Raw genomic sequence first — 24,142 nt, forward strand, 5'->3', positions numbered from 1 at the left:
GATTTGAATGTCATTTAAAATTAATTTATTTATTTTCAGGCTCACCAGAAGAATAACTGATTTCCTGTTTACTGACGAGATTAACTCAAAAAGTCTTTGTTTTGCTTCCAAGTCTTTCGGACGTATCACTAATGTGTATTTCCCATGTACATATTATGTAGGAGAATGTTCCCAATAAACCTGGGTGCATAGACTGGCATTTGACTGTAAGATCACACCCTTTCCAGTGTTTTTTGTCAACGAATTTAATTGTAACTATACATACAAAACGCATGATTTAAAGCTTTAAAGTTTAAAAGCAAGTGAGTATAATTTCGCACAGACATAGTTAGCATTACAAAAACGACCATATAGCCTTTCGAGTACCTATTTAAATGCCTTTTGCTTCATATGAGCTAAGCTGACCTGGTTTGTAGCGGTTTTAAGGAACACGAATTCATGTTATATTTTTCATAATAACATAAAATATTAAATATAACAAAAATCAAAATCTCTCTATCTCAATTGACTAAAATAAAAATGCTACCTGCAACCAAATTTCCCCTTAATCGTTACGGTTTAATCTGCTTACTGGTGCACTTTTCTGTGTTGAATTCCTTCGTTTCCTTAAAGGGATTTCAACCAAACGTAGTAACGCCCAGGTGGTTCCAACTATCCCAAAAGGAAGACCTGCCACAAGTGTTAAAATACCGAGCTGATTATTTGTATCACAAAGGGGAATTTCGCTCTGCCGCCGAAGTATACGAACAGTGCATTAACGCTGTCCCAACATCAAATCGAACGTTGCTTAAAGGTGCTCAGGAGTCCCAAATTTGGTGTTTTCTGCGACTTGGCGAACTTAATACAGCTAAAGAAAAGTTAATCGCTTTTACCGAAGATCTGGTCAGTGAAATATTGAAAGTTGTGCTTTTTACATCTAATATATGCCGATTTGATTGTCCTGAAAGTTTGTGGCTTTTTTTGTTTTGGACAAACTACGTTTACCAATTTCCTAAACTATGTTAAAAAGATCTATGTTAAGAAGAAGGATTTCATTGCCGGCGCTTTGCACCACAAGGTGTCGAATCGTGGATGAATAAAACATTGTTCGTTACATCCCTGAAGGGATTTGATGAAAGTTGAGAACATAGTTTGAGGACAGGTAAGCATTTCCGTCCGGATATTTTTGAATTTTAAGTGAAAAAGGTCAAAATTTTAAATTTTTTTGTCCCCTCAGGATATTGACTTTCGGCAAAAACGGTTTATATTTTGATTATTTATCGGCTTGGATACAGTTTACAATGACATAAAAATGTGCTGAGAAACGGCAAAAAAATGATGCAGTTTTGAATGCATGCATTCTGCATCAAAGGAATCACAGGAATTCGAACTTAGCCGCGAACTGCCCGTCTGAAATAATCATTAATTTATATGATCGACGCAAAGTGCTGTGTCCGACTAAAACATTCTCACATATATTTTCTATTCGTGACACCAACTCATAAAAGTGTCTTTAAAACACCCCTGTGCCTCCGCGGCACGTACACGTTATAATTTGGGGTATAATATACGCTTGACACATGTCTTCTGTGGTAGGCAGGTCATGCCCTGCATATTTCTATGATTTGCGCTTATTTTCAAAAGCCGTGTCTTAGAAAATGCAAATATGCTTTTTTCTAAAAAACGTGAATTTTAGACTTGCGTGCTAGTTGTTAGTTGTTTTGGCCTCTGTAGTGACCTATAAATTGTCTTGTTTCGTTCCACGTGTTGCGTAGTTTTATGTACCTTTGTGATTGACCGCTTCGCTCCAAATTGGACCTTTCGTGAATCCAAGCCTTTACGGTCCCTGCGAAAAAATAGCACCGACCCCGTTGTTGTTTACAAAAACCACGATCGTAAATTTAATCAAAAAGCCGGTTGTAATATTTCGGCATCAAAAAGCAGCGTGCATATTTTTTAGTCCATGTTGATGACAACCCTAGTAGTTAGGCGTGGTGGTCGTTACATGTACGTCCGACTACTTTGTCCACTTCAGCCGCAAACACAACTTTCAAGCTGCCCAAAGCAACGCGATACCTATGACGCAAAATATTGATTGTCGTTCGCTGCTGTTCCGACCTATATGCCAAATATGAGCCTCAAACTGGGTCTTGACAATATTAATTATGATCGATGGGAAATCCTATTTAATCAAGGCATTTGACATAAGATCGCACGTGAGTTCTAATTGTTGTGTTTTCCTAACCTGATTTAAATTGAAAACCCGATGCAAACACTACACCAATATTTATTTACCATGAACAATTTTGGATACGAAAATAACACACGCAATGATACCAACGCGAAACTGCGTGAATTTACGCCCAAACGCTCAGACAGAATTGAACAAAACCGAATCACAAAACCAAAAGAACTGAGGAGAGCACAGTACAGCTGCGCTGCACCGCATCAGCTAAACGCACACACAAAGTTTCATCATTTAAACCAAAGAGAAACAAAGCGATCGAAGTGTTGTGAAAAGAAGGACAATCAAAGAAAGGTCGGTTACTGAAAGACGATAAAGGACAGTCACATGTGAAAACTTAATGTCTCTAAGCGAACATGCCAAACACTTTCAAAATAGCTACTAAATGACTTGAGATTAATATGACGCCAAACAGCTGAAACATGAAAGAATGAAGTTTTGAACATTATTGAAATTTGCAAATAAAAATGTGACAACAATGAATGAAAGATGTAATTATTGAAATTGAAGCATTGCATGTCAACCAATGATATTTAAGGCGCAAAAGTGTTGAAACAATAGTTTAAGTCAATGGTTTTTCAATTTATGCAACAGAATGCAGATGAACAGAATCTTTAATTTGTTCATAACATAACGGTGTGATTGTGACCATTGAAGGTGCAACTCTTATGTTGTTTCATTCCCAGCTGTTTGCCAATTGCATAGCAAGCGGTCCGTTGAACCAGAAGTCGTTGAATAATCATGGAAGAATGCTGCAGTCAATCAGGTCATATGATGATCTGAAAGAAATCTTAAACAATTCCCTAGAGTCTCGTGCCATTACCACAAGTGACAGCGCAAGGGAAGGTTTATAAGTTTGAATTTACATTATGTGCTGTTATGAGACTAATCAAATTTCAAACACGGGGAACAAGCCATGAAATTAAAAACCCTGAAAAAAAATTTTGCAAGCGGAAAAAATGACAATTGTCACTGTCATGTCTTTTTACATCATTTATCACTGTCATGTCTTTTTACATCATTTATCACTGACCTGTCTTTTCACATGTGACTTTTACAGTTTTTTTTGTTATTTTTTTGTTCGACTTTTGTGCCAGGGTTTCCCAGGCTAAGGATGTATACGATCCTTTGGAACCAAGGTCTTGTTTCGTTGGAACAGATAGGTGATCAGGCTACCTGCAAAAAAAAAGATTAGGCCTGCCAAGGAAACACTCGCGGCAAAGGGAATGTCGCTCTTGACATTTCACGCATGAAAATGCATGTTATGTGAATTGTATACATTTAAAACATCTATGCGAAACAAATGACAATACTTACAGCCAATACGTTTATTGAACTCACAACAAACGTAACAACATTGAAATCAACTTTTGACAACAATGTATAAACATAAAAAGATTGCGTAATGTACGTGTGGCCAACGGTGCAATAAACAATTTATCCGTAACACAGGGGTTTCTTTATGTGCGCCATCTACCCCAGACGCAACACAAACAAACACGTCTAGATTAAATCAACCACTTCGTATAATCTACAAGAACAGGTGTAAACGTCTTTGTTCGTTTTGTTTTTCACACGCTTTATTTCTTTTTGTATTTTCACTTCACCTTCACTTTAACTCACCACATGTTTTTCTTTGTTTACTTTTCACACTCACCTTTATAATATATTTGTAATTATTTTGCAATTTACTCGTTTTAATATGCCCGAGTGATCAGGCTTGCGTGGCAAACGCGGGCAGAAATGATTGGTCAAGCGCTGGCGAGAGAAATAATGAGCGAAAAGCCAGACAGTTCTCTGGAGGTGGCGTGTGGTAAACACTGGTTTTGGTGGGAGATCTTATGTGGTATTTGTTGATGAACGCTAGTCGTAGTGGAATGTGTATTTTGTGCCAGTCTTAGAACAAACGTTGTTTTATTCGCGCTTTTATCGTTTTATTCTTTTTATACCTATTAGCGTTTTTCTATTTTACTTGGTCGTGTGACTCCAGGCCTCTGCGATAGGCCGTTAGTGCAGAGTAGCCTAGGCCCAAGACAAGCTCATTTCGGTTACACAGGAGACAGAATTGTTTGTCGTAAAATTTTTTGAACGAAACTTCGCTTACCGCCGAATGCGTCAGACAGCGCAGAGTGAGATGAAAATCCAATTTCATCGCCCGCAGTGCACGTACATTGGTTTACTTTGACATTCGTTGTAGCTTTTTACATAGGTGTTGACGAACTTATGTTTGTTAGTAGTCGTGTCCAAATTAGATTTAGGAAAATCTAAAAAATGGCTTTCATGGCTGAATTGTTTCTGTGTTGATTAATAGCAGGGTAGGAACTCTATTTCTTCGACATTGTAAACTTAAATGAATATGGCTTATCCCTTATCCCACGGAGGAGACTATTAAAAACGAGGTTTTATATTCATTACTCTTTGTTGGCATGTTGGACCAGCACATGGCCAGGTCCCTGCCGCAACGGTTGGAATATAAACAGGACTTTTGGACGGCCGCTCAGATGGTTTTGTCCACGCATGTACCGGAAATGTCCCAGGTTTTAGGCGTGTGTCGTCGTGATGTTTAAGTTCCATCCGAATCAAAACAACCGGAAAAGGATGCAGACATCGGCGTTCGAGAATTCCAAAAAACTGTGACCGCGCTCCAGAAGGACATTGAGCTTGTACGCCGCGAAGTGCAGCGATTGGGGAAACCAACACTACATCAGATGGCAGACAGGTTGGATCGACGCTGTTTCACCTGTGGTAAACCAGGACATTTGCAAAGATTTTGCCCCATGCAAGGTAAGCGCGGCTTTCATACCAGTTTTACGCCTTGCAGGAATTTCAATAAAAGACCTGGTACGCCTGTGACCCAAGAGGAAAAAGCAAGTGTATGTTTGAAGGACACGGAACCCAAAACTTCGAATCCTACCAATAATCAGAACATGAGCAAGAGTCCCACCAAACCCCAATTAGTCCGGTTTGTCAACGTTTCCATCGCTTCGGAGCCGGTATGTGCTTTAGTTGATACAGGTGCAAGTGTATCTTTGATTAGCCAAAAGTGTTTAGAGACGTTGAGCAATGATCGCCTCAAAATCTCCCCGCTGGGCCAAAACGAACGCTTTCTGGAGGTAATGGTAGTTTGGTTTCAGTTATTGGAAAAATCACTGTGAATGTTAAACTGGGAGGGTTAGATGCACCCACGTGTTTATATGTCGCGTCGGGCGTCACTCACCACTTAATTTTGGGATTGGATTTTCTGCAGAAGAACCGCTGCAGTGTGTGTTACGACCAAAATTTGTTGACAGCGGACCGTGCCAAGGTACCATTACTCTCGTCGTCTTTCGTACAACGTACCAGAGATACTTGTGTGACCGGCGCCACAGAAGTCCCTTCAATGTCGGAGGTGTGGATCACATGTCGTTACCACCTTGACGCCCGCAAAGAAGACATCCCCGACTTTGAAGTGTATATTGCGCGAAGACCGGGATTTACAGACAAGATTGGACTCTGTACAGCGAACTGTGTTTCAACTGTGCGGAAAAATGAGGTAAACATACGTATAGCCAATTTTAGCGATGTCCCAATCCTAGTACCATCAGCAACAAGGGTTGCTGTCGCGATTCCAGTACACGCCTTTGGCAACGTTGCATGCCCATCGTCGGAATGGTGTGTTGTTGTTGAAGATAGCGGTGTGCAACCTACAGAGGAAGTTTGCAATGTCTCCTATGCACAGACACCGACCAATGAAGAAAGCTGGGAATGCATTCACCAAGGCGTGAGTATCAGTGATGGGTTGTCGGCAACCCAGAGGGCGGATGTTTTAAAACTTCTTTGCCGCCATCAAAAAGCATTTTCGACATGTAACTCTGACCTAGGCCGGACTGATCTTGTTCGACATTTGATCGACACCGGGGATGCGGCACCAATTCGTCAACATCCTCGAAGAATGTCCATCCATCATAAAACGGAGGTCGAGAAGATCATCAACGAAATGCGAAGCCAAGGACTCGTGAGACCTTCAACCTCGCCATGGTCAAGTTCAATTGTTCTGGTGAAAAAGAAGTCTGGTGAGTTGCGATTTTGCGTCGACTATCGACAAGTAAACGAAGCAACCAAAAAAAAACAGTTACCCTATTCCCCGGGTTTATGATAGCCTGGATGAAATGTCTGGGTCACGTTTCTTTTCCACCCTTGATCTGAAATCTGGCTACTGGCAGATCCCCATGGACGAACAATCAAGGGAGAAGACAGCCTTTGCCAGTCACATGGGTTTGTTTGCATTCACCGTGATGACTATAGGATTATGCAACTCAGCGACAAGCTTCCAACACCTAATGCGTATTGTGCTGCAGGGTATAGAGTGGCAAGGAACACTCGCATATTTAGACGATGTGATTGTTTATGGTAGAAATTTCAACGAACACATGCAGCGTCTTGATGTTCTTTCACGCCTAGAGTCGGCTGGACTTACACTAAAGCCCACGAAGTGCGACCTGTTCAAAGATGAAGTGCGATTCCTTGGCCACGTAGTGTCAAAACATGGAATACGATGCGACCCCGATAAGGTACGACCAGTTAAAGATTGACCAGTACCAAAATCTGTAAAACAGGTGCGTCAATTTGTGGGTCTTACATCGTATTACAGAAAGTTTGTTAAAGATTACGCTCGTATCTCCTCCCCCTTACACAAATTGACAGAAAAGGGACGTCGCTTTGTCTGGACGGACAGTTGCCAGCAGGCGTTCGCCAGCCTGAAAAGAATTCCGACAACAGATCACGACTTCAGCCGACCCTCCGTGTTGGACACCGATGCCTCGGACACAGCCGTAGGTTGTGTTCTCGGTCAGGAAATTGACGGTAAGGAGCATGTGATCGCCTACGGCAGTAGATCATTGAGCAAAGCTGAAAAGCATTATTCCACAACTCGCAAGGAATTGCTGGCCGTCATATTTGCGATTAAGTTGTATCGCCGTTATTTGCTCGGATCGAAAGTTTTGTTGCGCACAGACCATTCATCCCTTCGCTGGCTGTGGAGATCCAGGGAACTCTATGGACAATGTGCTCGATGGGTTGAACACCTGGCTAGTTACGATTTTGATCTTCAACACCGGCCCGGAAAGAAGCACACAAACGAAGACGCGCTCAGCCGGAGACAACCGGAAGATGACGGATTCCCTTACACAGTTCGTGGGGATGGGTCATTGGAAGAGGTACTTGCACTTGATTTAAAGGCGGAGTACGGGTATGAGTCCACCCATGTAGCAGAAGCGCAGTATGGGGACTTAAGTTTGCGTCCTGTGGGTGCAACAGGGTATAAGGCCGTCTTTTCGCCACGTCAAACGCCTGTCGGCAGAGACAAAACACTTATGGAGCCTTTTCTAGCGGCTCTCATGTCACGGTGGGGTGCTATTCATTACTGACCCTGGTGCGGTGCCAGGTTTAAACGATGTTCGGAAAGTGTTGGTACCCTTTGCCATGCGCAGCGAAGTGCTGTCCGCGTGCCACGACCAGGTACACGGCGGGGGACACTTGGGAATGGCTAAAACCCTGAGCAAACTGTCACAGCGTTTTTACTGGCTAAAATGGAGAGAAGAGACCGAGGCTTATTGCCGTAAATGCGAACACTGTCAGCGAAATAAGAAACCAACCACTACCACCCGAGCACCGTTAGTTCCATCACAAGAAATGCGACCGATGCAACGCGTTGAGATTGATGTGCTTGGTCCACTTCCGTTAACCAGGACAGGATACCAGTATATCCTAGTCGCTTGTGATTTATTCTCAAAATATGTCAGAGCGTGGCCTATGCGGCATCAAACCGCATATGAAACAGCAAACATTTTGTTTCACAGGTGGCTAACGGTATATGGGGTACCTGAGGTAATTCACTCCGATCAAAGGTGGAATTTCGAAAGCAAATTATTTGCAGAACTGGTGAGGTTGATGGGTTGCAAAAGACCCGAACGACGCCATATCACCCCGCGAGCAATGGGGGAGTCGAACGCAACAACCGCACAAGCTAACTTCGGTTACACAGGAGACAGAATTGTTTGTCGTAAAACTTTTTGAACGAAACTTCGCTTACCGCCGAATGCGTCAAACTGCGCAGAATGAGCTGAAAATCCAATTTCATCGCCCGCAGTGCACGTACATTGGTTTACTTTGACATTCGTTGTAGCTTTTTACATCGGTGTTGACGAACTTATCTTTGTTACAAGTCGTGTCCAAATTAGATTAAGGAAAATCTAAAAAATGGCTTTCATGGCTGAATTGTTTCTGTGTTGATTAATAGCAGGGTAGGAACTCTATTTCTTCGACATTGTAAACTTAAATGAATATTGTTTTGTAATTTCGAATGCGTTAAAAACTTTTAGCAGTTCATTCCTTACAGCTTAGAAATATATTTTGGCATAAGCACAAGAAACTTGTATTGTTGGTTTGTCCATTCCGTTTTCAAACTGAGCTCGGCGCGAAAAAGAAAAGTCCCAAATTCTCAGGAAGTCCCCCAATCATCGTTGATTGCTCGTCAACGACCCACGATTTCTTTCACGATTTCCAACACGTTCATTGTCGGATCGCTTCGGACAGAAATTGAACAAACGCCGTAACTTGTAGCAACGCATCAAATCCGAGCGAGAACAATCGCGTTTTAGTGTTTGAAGCCACTTCGTTTTAGTTTTATTAACTTGCATGGTTTGATTTATATTAAAACCTGCAAGTGTGAAAACCTTTTGTTTGTGGTTTTATACGTTGAACAGCGACAAAATTAAGAGAAATCGGGTTGAGGTTTATGGCAATACAAAACAGCATTATTTACCTCGAATCTTTGGATAATTCAAAAATGGTTCAGCTTCGGCTTGTTTTGTAAGTGGCCCGCGGGGCGTCAGGAGATGAAGAAGGCATCAGTGGTTGCACGATCACAATAAAGTCCAGGACGACGGTTCATTGTAAGCAGAAGGTCGTACAAAGCACTTGGAGGCGCAGACAAGAAAATTTTTATCGAGAAGACAAATGTGAGATGTAGATGTTTATTTGTTGGAGTTGCGAGTTAATATTTTTAGAATCTAATTTTGAGCCACCTTACAGCATTTGAAGAAGAAGAACAAGCAGCGGTGTTTTGGTTAGACTGCTTTGTTTCGTCAGGCATTTTATTAATCGTCCTTTTGAAAAATCAAATCATCAATGTAACTTATTTAACAAAATATTCAATGTCTTAAAACCGAGGAAAAACCATTTGCACTTCTGTCCTCGCCACTACAATTAAGTTATTTCACTTAACGGTTTGAAGTCTTTTCTCCAGGTGTGCAACAACCACCAGCAATCATGCTTAGACTTGTCGTAGTTTTTGCGTTATTTTGTTCCACGTTCGCTACACCTCACCACTTTCCCCCACAGCCGAGAAACCTTGAGGATTTCCTCACATTTATCGGATTTCCCAACTTGCCACTCCCCGAGCCTGTAAGACCGCGAAACACCAGCACAGGTAAGATTTACAAGTGCGATTTAGTCATCATGGCCATTGTTTGCCAGTTTGCATGATGTGCATGGATTCATTACAAGCTCAACTTATATTCGAACCCAGTCGCCATGGTTATTTTTTATGTGCATCACCCTGTGAGGCACAAGCTCATCGCACCGTATAGTTTCTGCATTGACATCGCAATGTTTTGAAGCTGAAAATACTTGCAGCTGAAAATAAGTGAATAATATGTAAATTACATATTAAGTTGTTGCCTGTGTCGTGTTTTTGAATTGGGAGACCAAAGGAATTCGAACCTGGCCGCGACCTGCAGGTCTAAAAAGATCATTAATTTGTATGATTGACGCAAAGTGCTGCGTCCGACTAAAATATTCTCACATCTCTTTTCTATTCGTGACACTAACTCATAAAACACCAGCCTCTATGGTGACCTATAAATTGTCTTGCTTCGTTTGATGTTGTGGCGTAGTTTTATGTACCTTTGTGATTGACCGCTTCGCTCCAAATTGGACCTTTCGTGAATCTAGGACTTTACGGTCCCTGCGAAAAAATAGCACCGACCCCGTTGTTGTTTACAAAAACCACGATCGTAAATTTAATCAAAAGCCTGTTGTCATATTTCGGCATCAAAAGCAGCGTGCATATTTTTTAGTCCATGTTGATGGTAACCCTAGTAGTTAGGCGTGGTGGTCGTTATTTGTACGTCCGACTACTTTGTCCACTTCGATTTCCGCTTTGCGCACACCCCTTCGCCGTAATTCTCCCACGACACACACACAACTTTCAATCTTCCCAACCTAACGCGATGCCTATGACGCAAAATATTGATTGTCGTTCGCTGCAGACAATGAGTCAACGAGGGTGACGGTTGTTTTCGAGATTGTTGTCGCGGAAACATTACTGGGAATGTCGCTCTTGACATTTCACGCATGAAAATGCATGTGTAGTACTGATGATGAACGCAGTTAGTGTTCGAAACGTTTACTATTACTAATGTATAACAGCATTTTAGCTTTGGCTTTCATCTTCAAAGTTATTAACTCCAAATATTTTGCACCCAAATGACAATACTTACAGTCAATACGTTTATTGAACTCACAACAAACGTAACAACATTTAAATCAACTTTTGGCAACAATGTATAAACATGAAAAGATTGCGTAATGTACGTGTGGCCAACAGTGCAATAAACAATTTATCCGTAACACAGGGGTTTTGTTATGTGAGCCATCTACCCCAGACGCAACACAAACAAACACGTCTAGACTAAATCAACCGCTTTGTATATTCTACAAGAACAGGAGACAGAATTGTTTGTCGTAAAACTTTTTGACCGAAACCTCGCTTACCGCCGAATGCGCCAGACAGCGCAATATGAGCTGAAAATCCCATTTCATCGCCCGCAGTGCACGTACATTGGTTTACTTTGACATTCGTTGTAGCTTTTTACATTGGTGTTGACGAACTTATGTTTGTTACAAGTCGTGTCCAAATTAGATCAAGGAAAATCTAAAAAAATGGCTTTCATGGCTGAATTGTTTCTGTGTTGATTAATAGCAGGGGAGGAACACTACTTCTTCGACATTGTAAACTAAAATGAATATTGTTTTGAAATTTCGAATGCGTTAAAAACTTTTAGCAGTCAGTTCATTCCTTTCTGCTTAGAAATATATTTTGGCATAAGCACAAGAAACTTGCATTATTGGTTTGTCCATTCCGTTTTGATCAAACTGAGCTCGGCGCGAAAAAGAAAAGTCTTTTTATTTATCCGTAACACAGGGGTTTTGTTATGTGAGCCATCTACCCCAGACGCAACACAAACAAACACGTCTAGACTAAATCAACCGCTTTGTATATTCTACAAGAACAGAAGACAGAATTGTTTGTCGTAAAACTTTTTGACCGAAACCTCGCTTACCGCCGAATGCGCCAGACAGCGCAATATGAGCTGAAAATCCCATTTCATCGCCCGCAGTGCACGTACATTGGTTTACTTTGACATTCGTTGTAGCTTTTTACATAGGTGTTGACGAACTTATGTTTGTTACAAGTGAGCTCGGCGCGAAAAAGAAAAGTCCTAAATTCTCAGGAAGTCCCCCAATCATCGTTGATTGCTCGTCAACGACCCACGATTTCTTTCACGATTTCCAAGTCGTGCTCAGCACCTTTATGAACTACATTAACAAAATGTCAAATCGCATTACTGACTTGCCAAAACTTTGCCATTTAATCGCCAAAGTTGGCGTGAAAGCGTAGAAAACGACGAGCGAATAAATGCACGGATATTCTACATATACATATTCAGCTGAAACAATTTCAGATACAAATTGTTATAGGAGCGACTTCATGTTTGACACGTTTGGATATATACTTATACCATCATCATGTAAGGTTGATGTTATTTTTGATGTAATAACCTCACCTAGACGTCCAAAGCGTCAACAGAACGAATAATGTTTTACACACCCTTTGGATTGGTATGTTTGATGTGTCTGTGCATCCTTGCATTTTTTTCTTGGTGGTTGCATAATTGTGTGCAATGGAAGTGCATTGGCGGTAATTGTGAAAGAACGTGAGCTCCTTTCAATTACTTACGGAAATGCCCTTGATCGTTTCGTTTCCATGTGAACCTAATTGTAATTTGACACGTGTTATGATTGTTATGAAAAGGTTTTGTGTGAGTATCAGTTGGGAGTTGGGATTGGCATTTTCAGTGGGAATATGTAACTTATTATAAAGGGTATCTTAATGTTGAAGTCCTCATTGCAAAAAGTGCTGACAGTTGTACATACGAATATGATGAACAACACTATCGTTTTGCATATATTGTTCGTAGATTATTGTGCCAAATCCAGATCAAATTACTGTTAGTCTTTCTTAAACTTGGCCGTACATGGTTGCGATTACAACATACGTTTGGTGCTTCATCCACAATTTTTCAACTGTCTTGTAATTATTACTTCTTCTCGGCTTACTGTTACTGTTTAATAATTACTGTGTTTACTTTCAGTTCCGGTGCGGTACGCGTATACGGAATGGTCCAACTACACGGAGTGCGATAAAGTTTGTGGCGGTGGTATGATGGAACGCACGCGACGTTGCCTTGCCAACGGTGGCCAGGAAGTGCCCACATATAGGTGTGGTCCGTCGTCTAATGGTCGAGGGTCTCCATTAGACCTGATTAGGCGTTATTGGAAGGGTACCGGTTACAAGGTGGAGATACAACAGAAGCCCTGCAACACTGGCGCCTGTGGTAAGTCTGCTTTGGAAATTTGTGCGTCTTTTCAATCTCTGTTTGTTCGCATTTGTCCCTTGTTCGTCTACAGTGGTACAGGATATAAATATTTGTCGCCAACTAAACCACCAAAGTAAAGTATTATTGTTATCATCGAGGAGGTGTAACATTCAGCCTTGCTGTAAGTTTCATTTCATTTGCTACATAGTGCACTAAACCAAATCTGGTTAGCCCGTACCAATCTTAAGTCATTGGAAGTTTTTGTCGTTACTTTAGATGTTAATCTTAGAACCAAAAACTTAAAAACTGTGCAGAGATTGATTGTTTCTGTTTCTCAATAAACAACCAACAAAATTTTATCAGCTCTCTGACAATTTTTTGTTGGTTATGTCAGAACTTTTACAATTTCATTTTTAGTTCAACTCACCAACTGGGGTAAATGGGGTTCGTGATCATGTGATTGTGGGGGCGGTTTGACACAGAGAAAGCAGACTATTAAAAACTTTAGTCGCACGAGCTTTAGCGAGATTAGACTAGCTTCATTATGTGCTGCTAAAATAACATTATATTGCTTTACCGGTAATAACATCATATAGTTCGTACACTTGCTTTGCCGGGAAGAGTAAGCCCATGCAAACATATGTGATATTATCTTACAGTAGCACTAACTACACAGAACGTGGCCATAACAAGGGTTTCCTGAAACCACCACACAAATAACCGTGATACTATTTTTCGCAGCTTGTCCCTTCAATCAGATCCACTACTCATGCAAGCCATGTCCGCATCACTGTAACAGGGTTCAAGTCGCCTTTCCCTATTACAGCCCCAGAAACTTCCACCCATTCGCAAGCCAGTATCAGAAGACCAACTACCTCTACGGTCACGTGACTGGTTGCAACGGAATATGTGAGTCGGGTTGCGGATGTCCCTTGTTGCGGCCACTGCTCGGCTCCGACGGAAAATGCTACTCGTAAGTCACACAAGCGCTCTTTTGAAAGCAGGGGCGCCATGAATATAAACTCTCTGCGTGAACAACGTTTTTTTAAACACAGTTTTTACTTTTTTCTTAACACTGTTAGGTCATGAAAATGTTGTTTTTGCACAAAAAAGCTCCACTAAAATTCAGATAAAACGCATATTAAAACGGGAATTCATGTCATTTGCTATAGTTGAGTTCCGCATATTGATTAAATTTTATTTGAATTATAAAATGTTAGGGTTATGATGTGTTAGAGCATTGAAGTGTGTACTGTGGCGTGCTTGCTCTTTGTTCGTAGTCAATCGAATGATGCAAACATGGCGTGACACATGACACGTGAGAGAATCGCACGAAAAAGGCAACACGCACTGAAACTAACGCAACCCGCGACGGAACATCTTTACAACATATTATGTCGCTACAGTACAAAGCTGTTTATATCATTCCGTGTTTTACGCACATCATAGTCGTCATAAAAATGCTGGTTTGTTTTAAAACCTAATAATCTTTCCACGTTTTGACAATATTAAGTTTCGTAACCTCTTATTGTCGAACAGAAAGCCATTACTCTGCCCCCCGTCCCATGTTGGGGCCACGGTCGGCAACAATGGCGTCCCGGGGTACGGCCGAAACTTTTACTCCACCTTCGTTCCTCCAACAAGCACCACAACCAAACCTCCACCAATAGAAACCACCACAATGGATTTGACGAGGAACAGGAGGAGGCAGAAGAAAAGGGATCTGCGACCAGAAGGCGCTACTCCCGCGAGAAGCGAAGATGAACCTGAGATGCGCGAAGATTGCCCATTTGATTCATTAATTGGTATCAGTCCCGACCAACCAAGTCCCTGTCGTAAGTGCCGTTACGGCGGTGATAGATTTTGGGGATGAAATAATTGTTTTCTCACTGTAAATCAACGTTTGCCAATTACGGACATTACGACTGGTTTGCCGTATTTAACATACAATAAACAAACAATATTTTGCAAACATTACTGTGATTTTTAGGTTGCGAAGGTACTTTGTACACCGTACCGTGTGACACCAGCGGTGGTACTTGTCCAGTGATGTGCATTAAAATTCCTGGTTAGTTGACATTTATAGTGTTTGGAGTACTGCTAAAGAGGATAGCTCAGATCTTTGTGTGAAGTTAATCGTTGTTGCAATAGTATTGGTCTTACGAACAAATTGCTTGTATGTTGAAGGAAGCTAACAGTTGTTCGTAATTAAAATATTTATTATGTGTCGAACGATGGTAAAAATCCCTTAATTGCTCTCACAACACATTTTCAAATTCATTTAAACAGGTTGTAATCTGATTTTCTGGAATACGTTTTTTGGAACTGATATGTTCAACATAACATTCTCTTTTATGTTATGTGTTAAGCGCTAAAGTGATACTGACGATGCCAGATTGTAGGCGAAATATATATATTTATATGTATGTACATATCAGAAACAACATAACGACGATTAACTTAGGTTTTCCTTTATATAACTTAATGTTGAATAAATAGGTCTGCTAGTTTTTGCTTTTTTTTCATGAAGAGTCTTTTTTTTAAATCTGGCGGTATTTTTCATGATTCCACGTAATTATCGAAAACAAATTGGACAAACTATTTATCCTTATTTCCTTGACGGAAAAGATCTTTTTTCGCACCCGAAATACAAGTAATTTCCTCTTGCGATTTGAATGTCATTTAAAATTAATTTATTTATTTTCAGGCTAACCAGAAGAATAGCTGATTTCCTGTTTACTGACGAGATTAACTCAAAAAGTCTTTGTTTTGCTTCCAAGTCTTTCGGACGTTTCACTAATGTGCATTTCCCATGTACATATTCTGTTGGAGAATGTTCCCAATAAACCTGTGTGCATAGACCGGCATTTGACTGTAAGATTAGACCCTTTCCAGTGTTTTTTGTCAACGAATTTTATTGTAACTCTACATACAAAACGCATGATTTAAAGCTTTAAAGGTTTAAAAGCAAGTGAGTATAATTTCGCACAGACATAGTTAGCATTACAAAAACGACCATATAGCCTTTCGAGTACTTATTAAAATGCCTTTTGCTTCATATGAGCTAAGCTGACCTGGTTTGTAGCGGTTTTAAGGAACACGAGTTCATGCAGCAAAATTTATTAGAACGTGCGTTTTAACGCAATATATACAATAATACCGTAGACTGTTTTCAACATCAGTTAGTTTTTGAAATATTGGTGCAGTGGTTGCCTTAAGATTGGCAATCCCCGGCTACTCATTCGCCCGAAGAATCTGAAAGAGTTGTGTTGTATAGTTTTACATCCAACATTTTTCATAATAACACAAAATATTAAATATAACAAAAATCAAAGGTTTAAAGCATCAAGTTTACCCAATCTCTCTAGCTCAATTGACTAAAATAAAAATGCTACCTGCAACCAAATTTCCTCTTATTTGTTACAGTTTAATCTGCTTACTAGTGCACTTCTCTGTGTTGCATTCCTTCGTTTCCTCAAAGGGATGATTGCAATCTACAAAGTACTGATAGTGGTAGGAGATGGGAACCTTTCGACGTTTTAATATCTTGTGTGTATTGGAAATGGATGCAGAATTGCTGAATACAAAAACGTATCAAAGAGTAAACAAAACACGACCGATTTAAGCAACATAAAACGATACGCATAATTTAATGATATCAACCGCATCCATACATTTCCAACAGCACGAGGGATTGCATGAAAATAATAAAAATCACTCACTCTATAGTTTCAGGGCGGTTGTAGCTTGTAAGCTACACCGAATTAGATGGAATGTCAAAACGCTTTAACAATGCTAACCTTGCGTTATCGTCCACTAGTTCCAAAATTTCGGTAAGGTTTTTGTAAACCGGGTGCCCTGGGGTAATTTTGGGCCGACAGAAACGATATCTTGAAGTTATTCCACCTCCACACCTGCTTGTGCACACATTCCAATCACTCCATTGGCTGAGTTCGACTGAAAATATCTTAGGTTTGGTATTGATTCAACACGCCAAGTGCCGCCAAATATTACAGATTTATGACCAACGAATGTAGAATGTAAAATCGAGGGCGTTTTCAACTTACAGCATTCCTGTTCTTCGCATACTCTTGACTGTCGTTGTATTGTTCCACATCTGCTCTGATCTTCGGAGTCAAGACAGGTGCGATTTAAATATTGGATTCCTTGTCCACAAGCTCTGTTGCATTTTCCCCATTTACCCCGATCAGAAAACACTGTGCGGTACAATTCAGGTAATTTTCTTCGTCCTTTTTATAAATGTACTATTCTACTGTAACTTCAAGGCGCAATATAAATTATCTTATAAGCCATTACGCACGACGAAGATGTTGCTGATTTTACAAATCATTAGTACAACGTACAAAACATTGAAATAGTATTAATTTAGCAAACAAACCACAATATAATATGGAAAAAGAAATGTGTTTACCACAGGGCCTCTTGTTGCACACGTGTTCGCTCCTAAATGAAAAATACCAATTTCGTTTTGGTGCTGGTCCGCACTTATATGATGGTACAACCCATGTCCCGTTTGCAAGACAACGTGCGGTGTTTTTAAGGCGTCCTCTTCCGCAAGCTTGGTTGCATTCCATGTGCCATCCAGAAAATGTGAAATTTACAGCAACTGCAAGCAGAGTAACACTTGCTCCTTCTTTGCACGTTTATGCAAAAGTCATAAACACAAAACCTAACCGGATGGGAAGGTATCATTGATATTAGTACCGTAAAAGCTAAATAACATCAAACCGTATTCCATGGTGGTGTGCATTTAACCCTGCAGCATATTGAAAACAAGGAAGCCTGAGGCTTAATACAGCTTGAAAATGGTACATACAGGAATATATGGAGGGCGCCCAGTAACAAGTAAAAACGAATGTGGAAATGAGAATGCTCGTAAGGTAAACATGGCAACCTTTCCTATTCTACAACTCACTTTACCTGGACATGGTTGGTTGTTACACTCTTTAGAATCAGACATATAACCTTTAGTACACGTTATGTGTTGACTGCTGAAGTCCCTCGTAACGTCGTTAGCACTGCTATAAATAAAAATGCCAACGCACAGTCAGTAAAAACGCATGCGCATTGTTTCCAAAGAAATATTAAAGTCGGTCTTTAAATAGCACAGATACTAAACCGTTATTCTAGATATAATTTTACAAAGCGTAATCAGCACTAACCTCCAAAAACCAATGCCACGCGAAAGGACCGAGATGAGATCTTTGTAGTAGGGGTTTGTCGAAGGTAAGTTGGGTTGACATTTGCGGGTTCTGGTCTTAAAACCTCCCCCACATTTTCCAGTGCAGGAACTCCACTCACTCCAATCTCCAACCTTGACTAAAACAAACATAACTTGTGTGAATAAAAACAAATTTTGCATAAAACTTGTTAAAAGATGTATGTGCCTGGTTTGTTTTCGCCTATCCTATCCTTGGTTCGTTGAAAGTCAACATATAACCTATATTCAATTGATGGGGCAAAACAATGTTTTCCGTATGACAAAATAAACAATTGTATATCGATTGCGTTAAACTTACAGCATGTCGGACCACATGTGTCCCATCTATATTCAACGTTACATTTTGTCTGGTTCTTTGAATCGAGACAGATCTTGTATCTGTAGCGTCTTCCGTATCCACACGGTCGGGTGCATTTGCCCCAATTACCCCAGTCTGAGGTTCCTGAGCAAAGCAACCGGTGTCAAATAGGTGAATAAATTTACTTAGTTCACGTTTCTCATAACTTCTCATAACCGTTTGAATGTAATGTTTGGAAATACAATGTTGAAGAGCCGTGAAATTGACGTTGTATTTTTAATCTTGATAAGACGGTGGCAAAGATTTAATGAAAGTAATGTTCAGTACATAAAAGACATCAAACCCACTACAACGTATTGTGTTGCATTCTTTCCTTTCCACATCCACCATTTCATCAGTTCGACGATTGCCAGACTTGCAATTACTTATAGTGACATAGCGATTTCTGTCATCATAACAACGACGGGTTCTTTCCATCCATCCTCCACCACACACTTTATCACAATCAGAGTAATTGGACCATTCCGTGAACCTGTTGTTGGGTTTCGCTGAAAACAATGTGTGACAATTTAACTTTTCTTGTTCCTAAACTAAACAAAAACTCACGTGGACATGGTTGCTGATTGCAACTCCTGGTTTGTCGTAGGCCGTACGGCACACGTTCATGACACACACCCCTGAAGGCGTTGCGGAAATGGAGAGAGATACTTTGGTCGTTTATAGCAGACCAAGACCTACGTCATATTACAAGACTATATGTATAAACTAATGGCCTGTTGTAATTTAGATCATCGTCTCAAATCATTTTGAGATATGGATAAATAGAGCCTACAGCATCCGTTATAAAATCACAAACATAATTTTCAACATATTTAGTGAGTAGCAGACTAAAAAAAAGCTGCTAATGTTTAAATGTTTGCTGTCCTATAAACCTAAACTTTGTATGTAAAGAGTATTTCTTGGTCGCGTACCATGTATTGTTTTCTGCAATACCCATAATGAACTTAAGTTTATTGTATTGGGGATGAGTCGAAGGAAGGGCGACCAGACACCGACGTGATCGGCGCTTTTCTCCGGTGCCGCAAGTGCGAGAGCAGGAACTCCACTCATTCCAATTGCCAGTTTTGTCTACAAAATGCATTACAGATTCCTTTACCTATGTTTTTCTTACAAATCACCTCCACCACATACAATGCAGTTTAAAGCTGGATATAGGAAAATACCGATATACTCACAACAAGCAAAATTATTGCATGAGTTCGAGTCTCTTAATCGTTCACTGCATGAGCTCTGATCTTCAGAATCAAGACAAGTGCGATTTCTGTATTTTATTCCACCATCACACACTTCAGTACACTCTCCCCAATTGCTCCATTCCGACAGTTCTGGTTATGTTAAGAAAAATTTGGTTTAAAATATTATCGTTTTATATTTTACAACTATTAGAAACAATGTGGAGCCAATAATATGAATTGTGTATAAGCTGCAATTATATAAACGTAGCTCAGTTGACTAAAATGAAAATGCTACCTGCAACCAAATTTCCCCTTATTGTTACGGTTTAATCTGCTTACTAATGCACTTTTCTGTGTTGCATTCCTTCGTTTCCTCAAAGGGATGATTGCAATCTACGAGGTACTGATAGTGGTAAGAGATGGGAACCTTTCGACGTTTCAATATCTTGTGTGTATTGGAAATGCATGCAGAATTGCTGAATACAAAAACGTATCAAAGATGAAACAAAACACCACCGATTTAAGCAACATAAAACGATACGGGTAATTTAATGATATCAACCGAATCCATACATTTCCAACAGCACGAGGGATTGCATAGAAATAATAAAAATCAGTCACTCTATAGTTTCAGGGCGGTAGCTTGTAAGCTCGTCCACTAGTTCCAAAATTTCGGTAAGGTTTTTGTAAACCGGGTGCCCTGGGGCCATATTGGGCCGGCAGAAACGATATTTCGAAGTTATTCCACCTCCGCAACTGCTTGAGCACTCATTCCAATCACTCCATTGGCTGAGTTCGACTGAAAATATCTTATAGGTTTGGTATTGGTTCAACACGCCAAGTGCCGCCAAATATTACAGACTTATGACCAACAAATGCAGCATGTAAAATCGAGGACGTTTTCAACTTACAGCAATCCTGTTCTTTGCATACTCTTGACTGTCGTCGCAATGCTCCACATCTGCTCTGATCTTCGGAGTCAAGACAGGTGCGATTTAAATATTGGATTCCTTGTCCACAAGCTCTGTTGCACTTTCCCCATTTACCCCGATCAGAAAACACTGTGCGGTACCATTCAAGTAATTTTCTTTGTCCTTTTAATAAATGTACTATTCTGCTACACATTCAACGCGCAATATAAATTATCTTTTCGGTCAATACGCACGGCTAAGATGCTGCTGATTTTACCAATCATTAGTACAATTTACAAAATATTTAAATAGTATAAGTTTACCAAACAAACCACAATATAACATGGGAAAAGAAATGTTTACCACAGTGCCTATAGTTGCACTTGTGTTCTCTCTCGAATGAATATTCAATTGGTTTTGGTGCAGGTCCGCACCTATATGATGGTACAACCCATGTCCCGTGTGCAAGACAACGTGCGGTGTTTTTAAGGCGTCCTCTTCCGCAAGCTTGGTTGCATTCCATGTGCCATCCAGAAAATGTGTAATTTACAGCCACTGCAACCAAAGTAGCACCTGCTCCCTCTTTGCACGTTTATGTAAAAGTCCTCATAATCATACAACCAAACCGGTTGGGAAGGTATCTTTAATATTTGTACGAGGAGAGCTAAATAACATCAAATCGTATTCCACTGTGGTGTGCATTTAACCCTGTTTGAGGCGCAGCATATTGAAAACAAGGAAGCCTGAGGCCAAAACAGCTTTGAAACGGTACATATAGAAACATATGAAGGACGCCCAGTAGCAAATAAAACGAATGTTGAAGTGAGAACGCTCGTAAGGACAACATGGCAACCTTTCCTATGATACAACTTACTTTACCTGGACATGGTTGGTTGTTACACTCTTCAGAATCAAACATATAACTACTAACGCACGTCATGTAGTGTTCATCAATGAAGTCCTTCATAACGTCGTTAGCACTGCTATAAATAATAATGTCAACGCACAGTTAGTAAAAACGCACTAAGGATACACATTGTTTCCTAAGTAGATATGAAAGTCAGTCTTTAATTAGCACAGCTACTAAATCGTTATTCCGGATTAAATTTCAGAAAACCTTATCAGTACTAACCTCCAGAGATCATCTCCATGTAAGAGGACCGAGATGAGATCTTTGTAGTAGGGGTTTGTCGAAGGCAAGTTAGGTTGACATTTGCGGGTTCTGGTCTTAAAACCTCCCCCACATTTTCCACTGCAGGAACTCCACTCACTCCAATCTCCAACCTTGACTAAAAACAACATAACTTGTGTGGATAAAAACAAATTTTACATTAAACTTGTTAAAAGATGTATGCGTCTAGTTTGTTTTCGCCTATCCTATCCTTGGTTTGTTGAAAGTCAACATATAATGGCCTATATTAAATTGATGGGGCAAAACAATGTTTTCCGTATGACAAAAAATAAACAATTGTATACCGATTGCGTTAAACTTACAGCATGGCTGAACACATCTGCTGCTCCTTCGATCTTCAAAGTTACATTTTGTCTGGTTTTTTGAATCAAGGCAGATCTGGTATCTGTAGCGCCTTGCGTATCCACACGGTCCGGTACAATTGCCCCAATTACCCCAGTCTGAGGTTCCTGAGAAAAGCAACCGGTGTCAAATAAGTGAATAAATTTACTTTTCTGTTTACGTTTCTCATAACTTCTCATAACAGTTGGAATGTAATGTTTGGAAACACAATGTTCAAAACGCGTAAAATTGATGCTGCATTTTTAATTTTGGTAAGATGGAGTGCAAAGATTCATATGATAGTAATTTTCAGTATATAGAAGACATCAAACCCACTACAGCGTTTATGGTTGCATTCTTTCCTTTCCACATCCACCATTTCATTTTTCGTTCGACGATAGCCAGGTTTACAATTACTTATGGCGACATAGCGATTTCTGTCATCATAACAACGACGGGTTCTTTCCATCCGTCCTCCACCACACACTTTATCACAAACAGAGTAATTGGACCATTCCGTGAACCTGTGGTTTCGCTGAAAACAATTTGTGACAATTTAACTTTTCTTGCTCGTAAACTCCTAAACTAAACAAAAACTTACGCGGACATGGTTGCTGATTGCAACTCCTGGTTTGTCGTAGGGCGGGCCACCCATAACTCAAGCACAACAGGGAGGCGTTGGGGAAATTGAGACGGATACTTCTACCGGTTATAGCAGACCAACCCCTACGTGATATTACTTTTTGAGATGTGGATAAATTGAATTGGATAAACAGAGCCTACAGCATCCGTTATAAAATCACAAACATAATTTTCAACATATTTAGTGATTCGCAGATGAAATAAAGGTTGCTACTGCTTAAACGTTTGTTGTCCTGTAACTTAAGGGTATTTCTTGGTCGCGCACCACCGACTGTTTTCTGTCAGATCCAAAATGAAATTTTGTTTTTTGTATAGGGGATGAGTCGAAAGAAGGGCGACCAAACGCCGACGGGATCGGCGAATTCCTCCACCGCCGCAAGTGCGAGAGCAGGAACTCCACTCATTCCAATTGCCAGTTTTGTCTACAAAATGCATTGCAGATTCTTTTACCTTCGTTTTCCTTACAAATCACCTCCACCACATACAATGCAGTTTAAAGCTGGATGGGAAAATACCGATATACTCACAGCAAGCAAAAGTATTGCATGGGTTCCAGTCGCTTAATCGTCCACTGCATGTGCTCTGATCTACAGAGTCCAGACAAGTGCGATTTCTGTACTTTCTTCCACCACAACACGCTTTAGTACACTCTCCCCAGCTGCTCCATTCCGACACCCCTAGTTATGTTAGGAAAAATGTGGAAATTATTGTCGCTTTGTATTTTACAATTATTAAATGAACGTATGACAGGATCAGTCTATAAGCTGCCAGAAATCTGATTAAAAAAAACTGGACATATTTCATAGTAATGGTTCATAATGCAATTTTCCATTAACTCTGAAATACCGTTAGCAAAACCGTTCCGAGTAACAAAATTTCGTTCCAAATTGAACAATTTCGTTTCGGAACAAAAATTTTGTTCCGAATTTTGTTACAAGTTACAAAAATTTCTGGTATGTCGTAACAAAATTTTTTGAACAGAAAAATATCGTTAAATTGGCTGTAACAAAAAATTTTGTTACCATATTTTTATTTCATTAGATGGCGACAGAGAGATTTTTTTTAATATATTTTCAAGATTTTGAATGTTAAATTCGTACATAGATGCTGAAAACATACCAATTAGATCTCGTAACCAAAAGTGTTAGCTGTAACACAATTTTGATACAAAACTGTTAATTGGAAGAAAATACGTCACAAAAATGTTGTTGGGAACAAGATTTTGTTACGAAAAGTGTTAGCTGGAACAAAATTTTGTTAATCGAAATGTTGGCTAGGAGCATAGGCTACTTTAAGTTGCAACAATCATCGGTTTTCAATATTAGCTCACAAAAAGCGATAGTTGTCCGAAAACTTTGTTACGAAAAGTGTTAGCTG

The 24,142-nt window shown here is 40.1% G+C and overlaps 3 protein-coding genes across 15 annotated transcripts; all 3 read left to right on the forward strand.

Annotated features, from left to right (window-relative positions):
• The first annotated feature begins 4,487 nt into the window (after window positions 1-4,487).
• LOC145888698 (uncharacterized) lies at window positions 4,488-7,348 on the forward strand. Of its 13 annotated transcripts, none has more exons than XR_014399452.1 (5): window positions 4,488-5,217; window positions 5,276-5,337; window positions 5,515-6,276; window positions 6,427-7,066; window positions 7,217-7,348. XR_014399452.1 is itself a non-coding variant. In XM_082979517.1 (3 exons), the coding sequence occupies exons 1-3, from the start codon at window positions 5,604-5,606 to the stop codon at window positions 6,962-6,964; spliced, it is 840 nt and encodes a 279-aa protein (XP_082835643.1). In that variant the 5' UTR covers window positions 4,488-5,603; the 3' UTR covers window positions 6,965-6,985. The 13 variants fall into 13 exon arrangements, 1 of the variants encoding a protein (XP_082835643.1); XR_014399459.1 differs by lacking the exons at window positions 4,488-5,217; window positions 5,276-5,337 and having other exon boundaries at window positions 5,642-5,756; window positions 5,836-5,984; window positions 6,085-6,276; XR_014399456.1 differs by having other exon boundaries at window positions 4,488-6,276; window positions 6,665-6,819; window positions 6,908-7,066.
• On the forward strand, window positions 7,259-8,278 carry LOC145888699 (uncharacterized). The gene is made up of 2 exons (XM_082979518.1): window positions 7,259-7,419; window positions 8,062-8,278. Exons 1-2 carry the CDS (start codon window positions 7,259-7,261, stop codon window positions 8,276-8,278), a joined length of 378 nt encoding a protein of 125 aa, XP_082835644.1.
• A 1,200-nt stretch (window positions 8,279-9,478) lies between these two features.
• LOC145888697 (uncharacterized) lies at window positions 9,479-15,791 on the forward strand. The gene is made up of 6 exons (XM_082979515.1): window positions 9,479-9,692; window positions 12,700-12,942; window positions 13,666-13,897; window positions 14,464-14,759; window positions 14,915-14,992; window positions 15,632-15,791. Exons 1-6 carry the CDS (start codon window positions 9,533-9,535, stop codon window positions 15,634-15,636), a joined length of 1,014 nt encoding a protein of 337 aa, XP_082835641.1. The 5' UTR covers window positions 9,479-9,532; the 3' UTR covers window positions 15,637-15,791.
• Window positions 15,792-24,142: the final 8,351 nt, after the last annotated feature.

Source organism: Ascidia mentula, chromosome 2 (genome assembly GCF_947561715.1).
Source record: "Ascidia mentula chromosome 2, kaAscMent1.1, whole genome shotgun sequence".
Classification (NCBI taxonomy): Eukaryota; Metazoa; Chordata; class Ascidiacea; order Phlebobranchia; family Ascidiidae; genus Ascidia; species Ascidia mentula.